The sequence below is a fragment of the Acanthaster planci genome, linkage group LG01 (assembly GCF_054643075.1).
Source record: "Acanthaster planci isolate LZ-2023a linkage group LG01, COTS_SCS, whole genome shotgun sequence".
In the NCBI taxonomy this organism is placed as follows: Eukaryota; Metazoa; Echinodermata; class Asteroidea; order Valvatida; family Acanthasteridae; genus Acanthaster; species Acanthaster planci.
Genome location: NC_141777.1, coordinates 21,357,001 through 21,375,059, shown reverse-complemented (window position 1 = coordinate 21,375,059; position 18,059 = coordinate 21,357,001). Strand labels below are relative to the sequence as shown.

At 41.1% G+C, this 18,059-nt stretch overlaps 1 protein-coding gene across 1 annotated transcript in view; it reads left to right on the top strand.

Moving 5' to 3' along the window:
- The window catches only part of LOC110984947 (uncharacterized), a 30,433-nt gene that overhangs the window by 4,754 nt on the left and 7,620 nt on the right, over positions 1–18,059 (top strand). Inside the window, exons 2-9 of the mRNA XM_022245610.2 lie at positions 5,160–5,304; positions 6,900–7,036; positions 8,451–8,586; positions 9,773–9,868; positions 11,926–12,056; positions 15,414–15,520; positions 16,460–16,616; positions 17,597–17,701. Of these exons, the coding sequence (XP_022101302.2) occupies positions 5,160–5,304; positions 6,900–7,036; positions 8,451–8,586; positions 9,773–9,868; positions 11,926–12,056; positions 15,414–15,520; positions 16,460–16,616; positions 17,597–17,701 (1,014 nt within the window). The remainder of the gene's footprint in view (positions 1–5,159; positions 5,305–6,899; positions 7,037–8,450; positions 8,587–9,772; positions 9,869–11,925; positions 12,057–15,413; positions 15,521–16,459; positions 16,617–17,596; positions 17,702–18,059) is intronic.

The following is an 18,059-nucleotide window of genomic DNA, read 5'->3' as shown; positions in this document are numbered from 1 at the left end:
CTGTACATGCATGTTCACAGAGAGCTATCAGAAGGCTATATTTGTCAGGTTCAGAATAACACGTCAGGGTATTCATAGTGAATAACTTCAGGATCTTCGCCGAACCTCATCCCTTCAGCATTCCTCTGTTCCTTTGTTTTTTCCACCTGTCTCCGCAGGTTATGTCTCTGCCCATCTTTTTTCACACCAGTGACAAGCATGGAGTATGACTGCAGAAATAACACTCATGTTGACCCTACGAAGGATGATCTTTAAATGAAAAAAAATAGTTAAAAAAGAACAACTGCTCATTCCATTGTTCATTTGCTCATTCGATTGCTCATTTCTTGCAAATTTCATCACTTTCTTGCTCTTTCAATTTCTCATTGGCTCATTTCATTGCTCATTAGCGGATTTGGAAGACAATGTCGCCTATATAGATTGGCTACAAGAGTCAAAGGAAGCCATCGAGGAAATTTGGAGTAAAAACCATTAAAAGAACACCGACAGGGGTGTGGCGGAAGATCAAGCCAGAGATAAGGCCAATAGAAAGACCCTTTTGGCGGTCAGGCAAATGTTTTTAATAAGTGCAAGACTTCTTGCCAAGTTACCTACATCAAAAGGCCTTTTCACACTGGACAAATCTCGGGGTTGACACAGGGTTGAAACTGGCGGCGATTCACACTTGAAAATTTTCATCCCTGCTCCCACCTGCTCCGGACCAGGGTTGAGATTTTCAACCCGGGTTGAAAATTGTTTGTGCTCACGGGGTTGAACTCATCCAAGTAAGCTCAATTCACACGAAACAAGTGTGAAACAATGCTGGGTTGAATGCTTGGTTGAAAAATTCAATTTTCAACCCAGGGCGCGGCCATGGGCTCGCTCAGGGTTGAGTTCAACCTGGGTTGAAAGGCTGTAGTGTGACAAGGCCTTAAAAGATAATGATACTCAGCAGGATATTTTGGAAGACCGAGAGAAAGTAAATAGGGATATGGAAGGAACAAAACTCTAAACAGATTTATGCATGATACTAGGCTAAATTTGACTAAGTTGTACAAGAAGATGGGCAGATTTACAAGAATAGGCAGATAGAGAGTAAGACAGCGAGAGCTGAGGACTAACTAGTACTTTTGGACTAACGTACATTAAATCCTATTTTGTGATGCCTACCGTGCAAAAAAAGGGGAAAAGGTAACTCTTGCAGAATTCTAGTATGGTTATTTTCACCCTATGACATGATATTCAGGATATTGATAATTTATGTGTGAGGAAGGCTGCTCATGAATATGAAAAACCAAGCACCGGGAACGGGAACCTATAGCCCTCCAGTAATTTAATGTTGCTCTATGAACATAATATTATGCATGCATAATTTCGTTTTCTTCTATTTTGGAACCTACTTCTGACTTTAAAAACAGCCAGTGGGGGATGTGAAAATTGTGAAAGATACTCATCCATATGGACAATCACGACACTTCCTCATAACGATGTTTTTCGTTTGTAAGCCCGTTTTTAAGGTAGTCAACTGCAGCAAAATTTTGTCACCGACTGTCACTGCCTCGAGTGCAAGTCCAAGGCATGTCCAGCGTTGGAACTGACCTCCAGATACACACCGGCGCCTACCTGGCAATACGTACATCTCATTAAGATCATTTAAACATTATGTCATTGGATATTACGAAACTACGTCTTTTTTCCGTTTCCTGTGCTGAAACTTCGTACTGGATCATTTCTCATTTTGCACGGAAAGCGCACCTACATAAGGAGCACTTAAAGTGGTGTGTGTTTACACCCACTTGAACTTTGTTTAGCATTTCGTTCTCATGGTTGGCCTAAAACGGGAGGCTTGCCCCGTTACAAACAAAATTGAATTTAATACATACAAGCCGTCTATGAAGTTAATTTGAAAAATACAATTTAAAGTCTTTTCAAAGACCGGCTCAGAAGAATGGATGGGGCTAATGCCCGAGCGGGGACATTATCAGCGTTCATACAGTCTCCTGAGCCAGTCTTAATCGTTAGTTTAAGACTGACCAGTCATATATTTATCCCCATCCATAAAAAATCATTTTAGTTAGATTGTCAAAAGAAGTCGGTGTCATTTTAGTCCTGAACAACTGCATCCATTTCCTTGTGCAAGTACTCCAGAAGAAGTTCCTTTGAATAGACTTGGCGTGTGCATGGCGAGTTTCTTGACCAATAGGGACCATTAAACTGTCTCGTATGCCAGCAAATCGCAGTGGGCATTATCAAATGTTTTAATCATACACTGTCACTTTGTTTGTTGCCGAATAGGAAAAGTATCTAAGGCATTTACATGAATAGTTTTCGAGTTTCCAGTTTTTACTTTTAAGTTTTTATAAACTACATGTATTTTTATTGGTTCCACACGCAGCCTTAAAAGAGACTCCCCTATAAACCTAAAAAAAGTACATTTAACAATCTCTCCCTCTCTGAAAAACAAGTTCAGTATTTTGGGACTGAGGGTTATCCGTTGTAAAAGGAAGAACAATCAAGGAAGATGTGACAAACAGCTTAAAATAGTTTTCCGTGTTCAAGAAAAAAAGAGCATTTTCGTCACTTTTTCTAAACTACAAGCGAATGACGGAGCTATGCAATGCAGCAATGTTGGTGTGTGTTTTGTGTTTGGGGTCTTCACCTTATATTAAAATGTAAACATACGGCATAAATGGATCGTCATGAGATCTGTATAACATTTCGGTTCGAACACCTTTTTTTTCCCTTTTCCTCCGTGCGCTTGCACGGTGGAAATGCTGAACCGTCGATGAAAAATAGAAAAGTTGAAGTCACACTCATATTGACCACACACTCATTTTCTGAAACGTTTACAAACAAATCAGTTGGAATCTCTAAAAGTGTTGCCTGTATTGCAATGAACCACTTTCATGCAACATTTCATCTATTCGCTTCCGCGTCTATTCTCTGGCGATGATGACAGGTGCATGTGGAAGCAGGGTAATTATTGTCCTCGTACAGGTATTAGTTGAACTTAAAAATCAGTGTTGCATGCAAGTAACATGTTTCTCACAAACTAGATACAGCTAAGAAGTGTAACCTTATGTCGTAACATTAAGTGCTCTATATGTGTTCATGCATGTACCCATTTTCATTACTGCCAACCTCCTTTTGAAAAATCCTGAGTTTTTTTTAATTTCATGTCGGAACGAGAGCATGCTATATTAATAATTTGATTTAGGAGGCTAATTTAACCGCTGTCATTTGGGGGGAGAGATTGATATTGATGATGATAGATGTAAAGTTCAAGACAAATCAGATAAGACTAAGGAAAGGAATGCACGACAATGAAACATTATGCTCATAAAATCCCACGTCAAGTCTTTCGATTTTGGCTATCAATACAGCCACGAAATACTTCCTAAGTCTGTGTCCAAGGATGAAGTATTAATTGCTGCGGGGTCAACTGTTATCGCCACTGGAATGCCTTGGTACAGTCCCTATGACGTCTGAGTGTCTATACAGACGTGAATGTGTTATCATAGTTCTCCTTGGCGCATCGCTAACAGAAAGAGAACGACATTGTGACAGTGGCTGCCCCTTTCTCTTTGTTTCCAATGTATCAGGGAAAATGAATATCAAGATACCAAGAATATTAGCCCCATGCACTCTTCAGGATAGATTAAATATTACTTTTGATTTTTGACTCCAATGTCTGCAATGAAAAAAATAGGAAACTTAAGCAATTGGTGAGGGCGAACGTTTTGTTATCTTAACTGCATTGTGAAAACGTGCTTTTCGTGTTCCAAGGAATTAGATGATAAGCATACCAACTTTCGTTGATTTTTTGGTGTTATGTATATCCCCTCAAGTGCATTTGTGGGTTTGGTGGTCATGCGCGAGTGGTCATGTGATTGATCTTTGACTCCAATGAGGAAGCAGTATCCCTGAGGAGTATAGTTCAAGCTGCTTTTGTGTATAAACTTCATAGACACGATAAGGAAAAGCGCAAGTCCAATATGAAGAACAGAAAGACATGACAGGATCGTCTTAGTACCAAAAATGATGTTTGTGCTCTTATATAATTGGCACTTGTGGGAAGCTTATAAACTAGGAACAGTAATAGGCCCTACACCGCCAGTCAATTACGAATAGCACCCTACAATTGGATTGACTTCTTGTAGGGTGTATCATTAATCGCACAGGCAACTTAGCAATTGGGCAACTTAGCAAGTGTGTATAGACTATTGGCTTTTGACTCGAATGTCTGACTCGAATAGTACCCCACAAGGACATTCTTAAGGAGAGAAAAAAAGAGTATAATTGGTTGGGGTCGAACTAGTTCTATCTTGGTTTGGTTAAATGGTCCTAAAATCGTGTTTATGTTGCTTGGTGGTAAATTGAATGTCGTTCTCTCGTCTTAACGTTTTCCCCTACAAATATAGTCTGGTTCCCTACCCAAAGATTCCCTGACGACTCTTGATAAAATCTCGTAGGTCATGCATCACCCATGGATATAAATATATATGACGTAAGGGTCAGGGGTCAGAAGTTGAGAGCCCGGGTGTTTTTGATTTGTGGCAACATCTCATAAAATGAGGCTTTTCCCACATACAGTGGCCAATTGACTGCAAGTGTATCCCCACCGAGGGCATGTTTCAGGCGTAAAGCCTACATTGATCGAAGAAAGTTAAATTCTGCATTTCGGCCAAGGCGACCCTCGATTTCAGTGAATAAAGTCAACTATTGTAGGATGCGTTCAACAGCTAGCCTATCTACCCGGCCAGGAATAACCGACCGTCAACGGTACAATCCGAACATGCCGAATTTAGACAGGATGACTTCGGAATACCATTCGGCTATTTCCAGAAAAGTTGGTCATGTGGACATTGGGTGAAACCGGACCCTTGATTCGTAAAGTAGTCGGAATCATCGGATCTGGTATCCCGACTACTACAAATACACTCACCTCTTCAGTCAGAAAAACTACTTTCATTCTATTAGACGGTGTTGGATGTTTCACAAAAACGACACTTATATCAGCTTAAATTTTTTGAAGTTCTCCAATCATTGTGTGCTACGTTTTGCATTATTGTATGCATTACAAAATCTGCTGACGGTAGACTTCGAGAGTTTTCCTTCTTGGAGGCAAAGCTGTTATTTTTGACAATCACATTCTGAAACTTTTCATGCCTTGACCACAGGTTCTTGAAGAGTTGGGTTACTGGGGCAACATCAAACGATTCGCCGGGGCCAGTGCCGGTTCCGTGGTCGCTGCATTTGGGGCTGTCGGATACAACTCGCACGACATCGAAAAGTTCTCAAGCTGGGATAACAAAGTATTTCTTGGTAAGTGTCTATGGGGTGGTACTTACTTCCCTCATAAACTCTCTCGATTACAAGAACGAATCAGTTTTCTGCATGTGCTCAAGTCATGCACACCTGACGTCAAAGCCTTATTCCAACACTTAATTGCTAATCATATACAATTATTTCGCACGTTAAAGGGACCATGAGAAATATTTTAATATTTTGTTGTGCAATTTTAACCCATGTTTTGCAGCATTTTTAGTTTTTTTACTAATACTCTTTGCATACTTATTAGCGAAACTGTGATGTCATCCAAGACACTGAACCTCGATGTTGCACTGATTTGTGCAAAGACAATTTCTAGATTTATTGAAACACTACTACCGTAGATTTCATTTCCTATGGGAATTTACTGGGTAAGCATGTGACAATAAGCCAGTAAGCAAACCTTTTCACAGAAATATTTTCAGAAAGCAAAGTTGGAGGTCAAATTTGAACATGAAAATATGGAGAATGAACCATGTCTTCCTGGATTTACATCAAAAGAAAAGCGCCCTCAGTAGTCCAGAAATGCTTGGTCAATGTTAAATATTTATAAGTGCACTTTTTAGTCGAGGTACCTCAAATAAGATGTCAAACAATCTTAATACATTGAGGAAGAGTACAGAGATACACAAAAAGTGATTCTAGCAATACTTCATTTCATGGATCTGGTCACTGGTTTATACAGAGACATTCTTATTGCTGCGTGTATATACGTTATGCATTTTGCGCGGTCAATGTATTCGTGTTTATTAGCTTGTCCAAATTCCACGCTTTTTACACCGCTAGCAGAGACGTTCATACGCCAGAGGACGTGTTTGGATAAGCAAATAAGAATGTTACAGACTTATTATAGAAGCCCCACGGTCTCCAAACGACATTAATGCTAAAACCTACGGGAAAACAGAGTTGCTACTTAATGAAAGATCAAAACAAGAAAAGTACTCGTCAGGACTCGAGAAAAGTTGAGTCACCCAAAATTGTAACTCGAGTCGAGTCACTGGTTCAAGTCATTGCAACTCTGGTGGCTTCTAGCTCTGCGACCGAGTCTCGAATCCCAACCCGCAAGTCGGCACCCGGTCTGCTGATTTGCATATCAGTCTGGCTGCGTGAGGTCGCTGTTTGGCTAGATTTTCCACCGCGCATGTATACATGTATACTACGGAGAATACATGAGCTAGCCAATGTGGGGCACTTAATGACGAACCTCTTGATCAAGGCTTAATGTCACTACAGCTTAGTTTCAACAAAAGCAAAAGAAATGCAGTGTACGTTTACTTATGATGTGAGTCAGAGAAAAGTGATTTTAAAGTGATTTTAAACTTCTTTTAACCTTGGTGCTGTTGATTAATCAGTGAACCACTTTTTATTCAAAATTATTTGTAATTTAAATATTTTATTTTTTTTATTTATCTTTTCCACGTTTCTTCATTGTCATTTCCCTAGGGCCCAGGGTGAATATATCTTTGGCAACTAAAAGGCTTCCCCTTGAATTTCCAAAATTATAAATGAATGAGTAGATGAGGAAGACTATAACTCGAAGTAAACCCTGCCAGGTTTCAAAAGACAGTGTTTTCCTGGTCTAATTCCAGACGCCACATTTGGTAAACTCAGCCTACTCCCAAACATGCTGAGGAAGTTCGGCTGGCACCCGGGCAACAAGATCTACGAGTGGTTCGGCGATAGAGTCCAGGCCAAGATGGGTAACCGTGACCTGACATTCGAAGAGGTTGGCAGATGGGAGGGGGATGGGGAGGGTGTTGGCAATTCAGCGGCGTAGCCAGGGGATGAGGTGCGGACCAGTATAGCGGGCTGGACAATTCGAGATTGAATTTTGGACGGTGGTTGAGGAGACATTGGGGACGGCATATTGTAGTTATTATTAATGCAATAGAATTGTGAAATATACCAGAAATGCAAAACTGGCGTGGCGGATGTAAATGAGAAAAGGTTTGAATTCTGTATTAATGATGTAGTACGTGCTTTGATGCTAAGCGTCTGTCGAAAGTCTGCCTTTAAGTTACAAGACTCGATTTAAGGGCCTTGGCTTTAGCAGTACGACTTGAGGGCAAAAGGTTTTGCCTCGGCCTTGAGGGATCAGTGGCTTGTAAGTTTAGAACCTTGCTCTTCCAGGACCATTGATTTTTTTGTCAATTTTTTCAGGTAGGTTTGTTTGAAATTTTGCTATGCTATCAACATCATGTACATACAGCTTACTTAGTTGGGTCAGCTGTGAGCTGTCTGCAGTAAGAGTACGTGTGCAGTATTCGAAGCACCGTGTTTTGCAGGGAAACTTGGCAATTTAGAGGAGGATAGAGCAATGTATGGAGGACAGCATCAGGATCCAATGTGATGAAGGCGTGTATGGCACGAAATCAGCATGGCTAGCATTATTCAGGATGATGACGAATTGCATTTAGATAAACAGATTATAGCTGGGAAAATCCTTAGTAATGTGATACGGTAGACTGAATTATCAAAAAAATAGGATATTTTGTCTACTACTGCGATAAGAAGGAAAGAATACGTCAAACGAATTGTTTGTATTGATTAGACAATGATTTAAAATGTCAACTGGCACATTTTACATATAGGCCTTCCGGTAATCTCCCATTGAGTTTAAAAAATTCCTCCTCGTTTTTGTTTTACTTTGAGAAATGAAGGTTTAGCAGAAGGTTTAACGGCATGTTACGAAAACGTTTTGTAACTATGGAGTCTTACTTTATTTTCGAAGTTTCCTGGAAGTCCTATACTTGCAAAATATTTGATTATTTTCGTATATTTTTTCTGATTGTTGAAAGAGTGTTTAAAGCTAGAAAACAAGTCCTTCAAGTTATGTTATTTCAAATAATGTTGCGCTCTTCCTATAAAAACAAATGAAAAAAATTGAAAACCACTTCAGAACCACAGTATTAAACTTGAAGCTGTGACGGGCATGCTAAATATAACCACTGTTTTCAAGGAGGAGTTGTGAAGTGGTAACGTTCAGAGGTCTAGGCGATGGCGTTTTCTGAGACACACTTTATGTGCTACATTATACTCTTCCTGATTTGTGCGAAAACATATAACATCTCTTTTGGTGTCAAGTGTACTGTAAAGTGCGTTTCTTCCAAAACACTTTAATTTTACTGTCCCTGCACTAGCTATACCAGCAAACAGGAAGGGAACTGTGTATCACTGTGACCAACATGAACAACATGGACTGCACGTACTGCCATGTTAAGACAACCCCCGATATGCCGATCAGACAAGCTGTCAGGATGTCCTGCAGTATTCCAGGTACTTAAAAAAGAAAATGGCCGCTCTCCTATCGCCCAAAACATCCACACGGGTGTCCTAACTTCACAGAAATATTGCCCTTGGTTGGTGGCGGGATTTGCCTTCAGTTATAGCAGTTATAGCACTTTTTAGCATTGAGTAGCAGCTAGTGTTTCTGTTCGGTTTTTTAATAGCAGGATGAGTATTTTAACACATCGTGGATGGTTCTTATGTTTCGTAATGACGGCCAGCCATAGTATACCCAGCTATAGGGAAAAGACGACCGCGAAAAGTGGCCTATTACCCTGGTTAGAGCAGGACTGTGACAGGTAGTGTAGATAACCAACCAAATCAGCCAAAGCATTCACTTTTTGCGACAGGGCTTTTTATCGAGAGATGAATGTTAAATAGAATGCTACTTTTGCCGAAGACCAGTTACCGGGGATATTTCGGAGAACAGATATAGGTTGACAGTATTGTTCATTATTACACAGTTTCTTAGTTACCCTGTTTCGTGTGCCCGCCCTCTGTATAAAAAGCGCTGGTGCCCGGTAGTTTCGATTTATTCATGAAAGGAGCATGAGATGAGCTGAGTTGGCAATGCCTCCATGAGCTCACATTAAAAAATATATATAGCGGCGGTTGAAAAGCCTCCTGGTTTCGATGGCTTCGAACTCGGATATTGTTTGCTCTTTTTAAAGAGGAGGCCATCTAAGCCACTGTATATTGGCAATAAAACACGTCGATTGAGAGTGTTAGAAAAGGTTTCAAGCTAACAGGCACACCGCTCAAAAATAGCATGTAATAACATAGTTTTACAAAAGAATCCAGAACTTTTTTTGACAATATCAATTTTCTGGTCAAGTTGTAGGTCAACTAAACGAATACCCATAATGCGTCTTTCCAAGGACGCACGTGTTGTAATTGCTCGTTTAATTATCATTGTTTAATACAGAGCCCATTGCATTACAGTGAGGTGACTCGATCTAGCCAGAATAACTGAGGGTTAGAAACTGTCCATTGCATCCCTTTCGCTATTTCTTCCGTTTTTTGTGTACATGTGGTGTGTGTTTTGCCACGAACATCATGAAGTCCTGTGCATAAATGGGGCAATGTTTGTCACATCTTTAGGTTGACCTTGTGCCTCGTTGTATAATACCATGAAATAATGAACACAGAGCAGTAATTGAAAACTTTCTTTCATCAGGTGTGTATTGTCCTGTGAAAGTTCAGAAAGGGAAGACCAACGACTACTTTGTGGACGGGGGACTGCTCTGCAATTATCCAATACACTGCTATGACGGTAAAAATAACTTGAGATTTGCAGCCCCTCTAATGCTCAGATAACCTATACAAAACCTCTGTAAGGTAGTCCGTACTTCAGCCTACTTTACTACATTAATGATGTGAAGTTGTCTTGACATTAAATACTTTCAGTTCAGAGAAAACGTGACCGTTGGGCCTTCCCAAGCCGACTCCATTGGTCCAGTTGCCCCGAGTTCATTTACACCCATTCTAAGGAATACGGTACAAAATGTTTGCTCAAAATATATGACTTCCACTGGTGTGTATTTAAGGGTATTCATAACTCAGACAGTTTCTTATTCAACAACGTGCAACATGACATTTATTAACATTTGATAGTGCCCACTGAGAAGTGATAACGCCCGCTGTGTAAATCACGCACTGGCACCTTGATACGGGGAAGTTTAAATGATTGTGATTGGTCAAGAGTCTGTGTGCACGCGGCTTGCCGCGCGCGCGCCAAGTCCATATAAGGATATTCTTTTGGATAACTTGCACTAGGAATATACCATCAAATGAACAGGGGTGTTCCGGAAAATAAAAGTAAAATTTCAGATCAAAATCGTTGAAAATTCATCATACATTGACTTCTTTGACTCTCTGACTGAAACGGGTATTTATGAATGGGAATAAATGTGTGCTTAGCCGGTCTTGTGTTTAAGACAGACTCAGGAGCATGGGCGCTACGAATGCTCGAGCCGCAGACGAGGGCATTATCAGCGTTCAATTATTCCCTGAGTTTCCCCTATCCCCTTGCCCTTCGCGACACCCGTGCCGTAAAAGAAAGAACTCCATATGCCCAAAACTTAAAAAAAAATAATTCAAGAAAATACATGTAGCCACACTAATCTACACTAGTCACTTTGCCATAGCCAAAACGCTCGGCATCAACCTTTGCATCAACGACTGCAAAAATAAATATGTTGCAAATAATGATGTTGTTGGTTGCAAGACCTCCGTAGCGATGCGGTGTTTCAGTCTAGCGGCTATGCGTAGTCACTCTAGACCGTACTACGATCACCGAATCAGCGCCCTCTGTGATCAAGTCAGGACATCCTAGAACCAAGAATATTTTAGCATTCGGTCTCTTCCACAGCCATTGTAACAACCTAATATCCTAGTTCGCTCGTCGCCGCGCCCAGCGCCCGAACAGGGCGCTATAGAAGGGCTGATGGCTTTGCGATGTGATTGGCTACATTGTACACGAACTGTGATCGCGAGGTTGGCACTTCCTGTTAGCAAGCATTATTTAAATATTTTGGTTCGCCAACGGCAATACTTTGACACGAGCAAAGTCTGGACTATAACAAAAACATAGCCTTCCTACAATTACAGTGAGGTAATTAATCTTCTCACTAAGTATCAGTGGTCACGTGTCTTTTGGCGATATATTTCAAATCATCAGTTTTGGATGAATAAATAAAGTGGAATAAATATAGTGGAAATATTTTCAGCAATGAGGAAGAAAGAGGAAAAATGTCGAATTGATTAACAGTCGCTAGCGTAACGCACTGAGCAAGCTCGCGCGCCTGGCAGAAATTTACCCGCAATGCTCTGCGCATCGTAAGCTATACCCACGTGTGACGTATTTCCTTCACTAAAATCTGTGCAGGGCCAACAGCCCTTCCCAGCACCCTATTCGGGCGCTGGGCGACGAACGACATATTCCAGTTGTCCATGAAGTTTAAAAAGTAAGTACACCATCAAAAACCTTGCTTAACTATGCTTGATCACAATTGAGACTGACATATCAAAGTTTCATTAGTTTGTCATTAGTATGACCGGATTTATATTTATCTAATGTCCATATATGTATATTCAAATATAAGTGAGCAAGAAGTGAGTTGCGTTGGTCTATCTCTACTATTGCTCAAGGCTTGAAATAAGTACGGCTGTCTAAAACCAATATTTTGTTGGGGATCGACTCAAGTCGCTCTCGATACAAAATTTTAGTTTTGCACAACTCTGCTACGCCATCCAGTCTGAACGAGTTTGTTGGTTACAAAAGAACATAGGTTGAATGAGTTCCTACGGCGTATCATTCCTCCGTTCCAGGTTGGTTTCTGTCCATGGAAAAAGAGAATTCCTTTCTTCGCCGGCTTAAATCCATTGAGGAGCTGCCAAAACTGTGGGAGCCCAAGGAGCGTTTTGGTAAAAGGAACGACAGAACATTTGGGATTCTATTGGTAGGTTGGAGGTACATGTATCATAAATTCGAAATTAGGAATAGACCCGATAATCCAGTCACTTTACGGTAAAACGAGACGTGACCTATCATTAATCGCAACACAACCAACCCAAACAGTGTTTCATGCAAAATGTTACTTGTTCACATGACTAGAAAGCCAACCTAGTCCATGGAGTGGAAAGGGGCTATTACTCACGATCTCGTGTCCAATGATCCATTGCAGGGAGAGTGTCGTTTTTAACTGACATCCTCGAGCAATTCCATACTGATTACGTTAGGATCGTCAAGAAATCTGACTAGTCACTGCGGCAGAGGAACACACGTCGTCTGCCTTGGCCCCTTAGCGATGTTTGTTTGTTCAGTAGTGTTATTTGTATGGAAGAGTTTCACTTGCCGTGCTGCTGAAAACAGAATCCTGTGTTAAAGCTTCCGATAAAATTAAACACAGATTTATACAGACTTATTGTTAATACTTTTTAAATTTATTTTAATTCATTTCAATAACATTTCGTTGACTAAATATATTAATTAATCTCTTTTATAAAATTGTTGGTAAAAATGAACCCTTATGTTTTATTCTTAAAAATATGTACATTTTACTCACCTGAAATACACCCATCAGGGCCATGGAGGGATGACAAACACATCGTTAAATGTCCAGTTTTTGTTTAAAAAATTGTTCTTGGTGGGCCGACGATGACTTCGGTCTAGAAGCGTTTTCGTAACAAGCTGGTTACAGCCATTTTGAAGCAGCGTTGAAACCACATGATCAATCTCTGACTGGAACCAGCGAAACCGAAGTCTTAGCCGAATCCACTTGTTTCGAAACTGCACTATGTGTGTTTCATTGAGGATATGGAGTCCCAGCCTTGATCTGCATTGATGTCCGCAGTGGAGGCAGGGAAACTTTGGGTTGTTTCATTGAGGATATGGAGTCCCAGCCTTGATCTGCATTGATGTCCGCAGTGGAGGCAGGGAAACTTTGGGTTCTTTGGGCCCGGGTGCATTAGCAGCTGCTGCCCTCCTCTCCGGGCCTCTGTGATGCTGCCGCGGTGGCTCTCATCAAAGCTGTCACTTTCTCGCTTGGTCAGAGCATGGCAGCCAGACCGATTCAAATTACTAGCCATTAGCTATTTAGAGGGGATTCCAGCATGAGCAATGTTGGCTTTCACGCAGTCTTTGAAACGGTTTTGAAGCTTTCCATGCTTTCTTTGCCTAAGGATAGTTCACTATAGAGGAGTAGCTCAGGGATCTGGGTGTCATCCATTCTGATGACAAGCCCTGTCCAGCGGAGCTGCGCTCTCAGGATCATGACCTGTATGCTTGTTGTTTCTGCCGTATTCAGCATCTCCAGGTTTGTGATTTTGTCCTGCCACCGGATACCAAGGATTGTTCTCAGGCTGCACACGTGGAAACATTCAGGCAGCTTAATGTGTTTCCTCTACAAGGTCCAGGCTCACATCCGTAGAGAAGGCTGATGAGGACAACTGTCTTGTACACTTTCAGGATCGCAGTCGACCAAGAGCTTGGCTTGCCTTGTAGATCCTGGCATTGATCTCCTTGTTAAGGGGGCCATGATTGGAGATGACACTCTAGGGGTATTTGAAGTCCTCGACTGTATTCAATTCTGCTCCCTCGGTAGAAATGGAGGGGCATCCACTGGAAAATAACGGAGTTGCCTGAAACAGGACGTCTGTTTTGCCGAGGCTGATAGTGAAGCCGAACGGGCGTCATGCTTTGGAATCTTTGTTCACAATCACATGACGCAGTCGCAGTCATTAGCAAAGAGGGACTCCAGGATGATCTTTCAGGTGTCTTTGTCTTGGCACTCAGGCGGCGGAGGTCAAAGAGTGACCCTCCATTCTGTACTTGAGGTACACACCATCCTCAGTGTGTCTGACAGCGTGGCTGAGGACACAGGTAAAGAAGAGGCTGAAAAGCACAGGGGCCAAGACACACCCTTGTTTCAGTCCTTTTGAGATTTCGAACGTCACGGATGCTTCTTCGCCAGAAAGTACCGGTCCAGACACGTTGTCATGAAACATACGGATTAGGCTGACGAATTTCCTTGGACAACCAGCTTTCTCTGGGGTTGTCCACAAGGCCTCTCCGTTGATAGTATCAAACGCCTTGGTCAGGTCGATAAAGATGCAGACTGACAAAATTTTAGGCTTGAAGAAAAATCTAAGATTTTGGAAATGATTCCACATTGATGTTGCGTCAGAGTCAGTTTGTAAAACAGTTATTTCCACAAGCAATAAGGAAAATTATATTAAAAAAGAGAGTTTACTTATAACTTGCATTTCTAGGAAAGATGGGATAAAAATTAAACTAAAACGACATTTTCTCCAATGAGGTTTATCTTGAAGCCACGAATTGTTCCAGGGTGTCGCAGCCCGTCAGATTTTGTTTATTTCTAATACGGGCGATTGACAATGCAGTGCCCCACAAAGAGGCTGTCATGGAGAGGCCTTTGTCAGGTCTTCTGCAAATCCCAGTGCTTCTTCAAAGTAAGAATGCATTTTATTTTTATTTGGCATGGTCCTACCTCAGGCACGGATCTAGCTTTGGAAAATGCAGGCAGTGAAGACTATGTAGTCAGCAGCACCACCGTAGGCCTGCCGTCATTTATATGTATTGATTTGGTCCGTAATGGGTTTGGCTGAGTTTTCGTTCGCTTGGTTTGGCTTGACTTGAGTTAGCTGGGTTGGTTGGATTCGGTTGGGTGGGAATGGGTTAAGTTGGTTGGGTTCGTTAAAACTTGGGGTTTAGTAAGTTTGGGTGAGCTTGGCTTTGCTTTGCTTGACTTAGGTAGATTGGGTTGGATTAGATTGGATTGGGTTAGATTGGATTGGTTGGATGGGATTGGGTTGGATTGGATTGGGTTGGATGGGATCTGATGGGACGGGATTGGGTTGGGTTGGATGGGATTGGGTTGGATTCTGCTGAGTTGGGTTGAGTTCTGTCAGACTGAGTTGGCTTGGCTTAGCTTTGCTTGTCTTTGCTTGGATTGGGGGTTGAGTTGGCTTTCTTTGCTTAGCATGGGTTGGATAGATTGGGTTGGATTTAATTGGCTTGGCTTCGATTGGCTTGGGTCGTCTCGGGTTGGTTCGTCTCGAGTCAGTTGGGTTGGTTTTTTGTGTCCTTAATTTTTTGGTAAACAAGATTTGTGATTAGGACATTGTGGAATTAGCCTGGCTTGTGGTATGAAGTTTTCCGAAAGTAGCTACCGGTGCACCAGTGTCGTGTAACAGGGTTAGGTATTCGGAAAACTTGGGACCGACCTGTAGGATGGGGGTACATTTCATGGCCATTTTCTAATCAGATTGTGTGTTTTCTGTTTCGTCTTAATCAGTATGCTGGGAACGAGAGAGAGGTAATGAAGCAGGAGCTGATGGATCGCTTCGACAAGTTCATCAAGCCGTCGGAAAAGCAAGAATATCCGCCCACAAAACTCGCTAAGTAAAGCTTTTAAAATACGTGTACAGTTTTTCAGTACAATAGAGTGAGGGGTCACTCCCAATTACTGGGATATTATTCTCGAAAAAATCAATAATGCATTGCAGTTTTGGAAAGGGTATCCCTCTGATTGCGCTCTTCCCACAAGTCGAATAAATTAAGAGGCTTTATCAGCTCTCGTTTATACAGTAATTAATACAGGTTTAAATCCAAGCCGAAAGTCCTGAATTGCTGTTATAAGAATTTGAAATGTTAGTGTGGTGCACGAAGTGGATTTTTTTTCACCACGTGCCTAACACGATTGTGGTCTCTTTTCGAACTTGGAGGTGAATGCAAACTTTCCTTTCTAGTGCCCTTTTTGATGTGTTTAGATGATATATTTTCAGCAAAAGTAGGGAAAAATTGTCGTTTGAATCGGACAATTTGATGGAATGCAGCCAAATGGAAAAAACATTACGGAACAAAATCAAACCTCGATTTCTTAAATTTTCAGTATAGGCCTTATGCATGTAATTTATGGAAAACCAGTTACATTTTTGAATTTGCCAGCCTTTGTGTTATGCATATCATATAATTTATGATGATCCCGTGCTGTTGTCAAAAGAGATTTATTCCCAATTCTAGGATGTCTGTAACTGGAGTTACGTTGTCACAATCAATCATTAAATTGCCAACAGTTTATTGAGTTTGCGCACAAATAAAGGGAAGACTGAAAATGTCTACATCGTATATTGTATAGAATATGTTAACAATGACAGTTGAGATATTAATGAAAAATGGCCGTAAAAAGTCAATTCCACCCATGTTAAGGACTATTGTTTTCCATTATCTCCAACTTTGGTGAGGCGACACGTGGAGGATTTTTGAAAACCACATCACATTTAACTATATGGATCAGTAAACAAAGTGATATGCACAACACAAGTTATCTTTTGACAACAGGAAGCGGGCAGAAGTTATGAAGGAGCAAGCCATCAAAGCTAAGGAGCACAGGTTGCTAGTGACGACGTTTTTTAATCTAATGAAGGTACTCGAAGAGAACGACATTGACGAAAGCGGTACCATTAGTGAGCAAGAATTCGAGAAAGCCATGAACCAGGTGAGGAACACGGGTGTGTTGAGGTTCGATTGGAAGTCACCCGTTACCCATACTGTCGTGTTTCCACGAAATTATTAAGATGTCACAAACGTAAAGAGTGATGATTTAAAAAGATGATTTACAGTTTTTGCCACCGCTCAATTCCTCTTGGCTGTCAACACGGGCGGATCCGGGAATTTTTCAGGGGGGGGGTCAAGACCGTCAGATGTTTTTAATGTGCGGTTGTTCCGCGCACGTAGACACGTGGACAATGCAGAGCATTGTCGCTGGTGTACAAAATAATAACCCTTACAGGATGTCCAGCTTTTATTCTCTGTATTATATTTACAAATAGGTCATTTGGGAGACTCTGGCTTTTAGGGAGACACTTCAGTGTCTCCCTATTTTCAAACTACCAGAAGGAGGCCCAATATTACTTTCCAGATTTTGAGAGATGATAGATTAGGGTCAAAATTGAAAAGATACAGAAATTGGTTCAGATCAGACTAGGGAATATTGAATTATGGGACAGTAAAGTTTAATATTTTGTGCACGTTCCTATGGGAATGTCTCCCTAATGACCTGTTAGCGGTAATTTTTATTTATATTACCATAGTTGTTATAATGCCAAAATTTACCTTCGGTTTATGTTGGCAACGCCGTTGCCACACAAATGCACAGTTTGCTTTATTGGTGTTGGGGAAGAGGTATCGATGCTTAGGGAATATGATTGATTCGTTAAGTTATTAATAGCTGCGTTAGATTCTTAATAACACTTCGTGAATCAGTCCGTTTTTAGTACAGACGGCCCACCATACTTTTCAAACCATGCAACTTTGGTGCAGGACGAGGAAAGCCTAAAGTGCAAAATTCAGGATTAATGCAATATTTTGCTGCAAGGTAGTTTGAGGTTCTATTTACCTGTGTGGTGATATACCCTGTTTTCAAGAGTTGCCAAATGAGACTGCAGTTTGTAATGTTCAACATTCATTGCTACTCAGACAAGCTCAGACTTCTCGGATGAAGACAAGAAACTTTTATTTGGAGACGACTTCAGGGACACCAAGGCACTGTTCAAACGGATGGACACCCACGCAGATGGCGAGGTACGAAAAGATGTTCTTTTAAAGTTTCGTCAAATACGATAATAAAGCACATTTTCGCACCATGCATGTCAGAAATGCTATACGTTTAGGTTAATTCTCCTTCAACTTAAGTTATAAACTAGTAAATATGACTACTGTGGCTTCGTCAAACATTCCTGACAAATTTGATAATTGTGTACGTCTTGGACTTTTCTGTTCGTCAGACTGACCAATGTTTATTGGGTCAAAATCAGGATGCATCGACCAAGCACGGTCATTTCCATTTTTTTTTAAAAAGAAGTGTTATAATAATATTGAAAAATATTTCCAACGTCCTTTGGCATATAAAACACTATGTCCAAACATTTTTTTTCAGGTT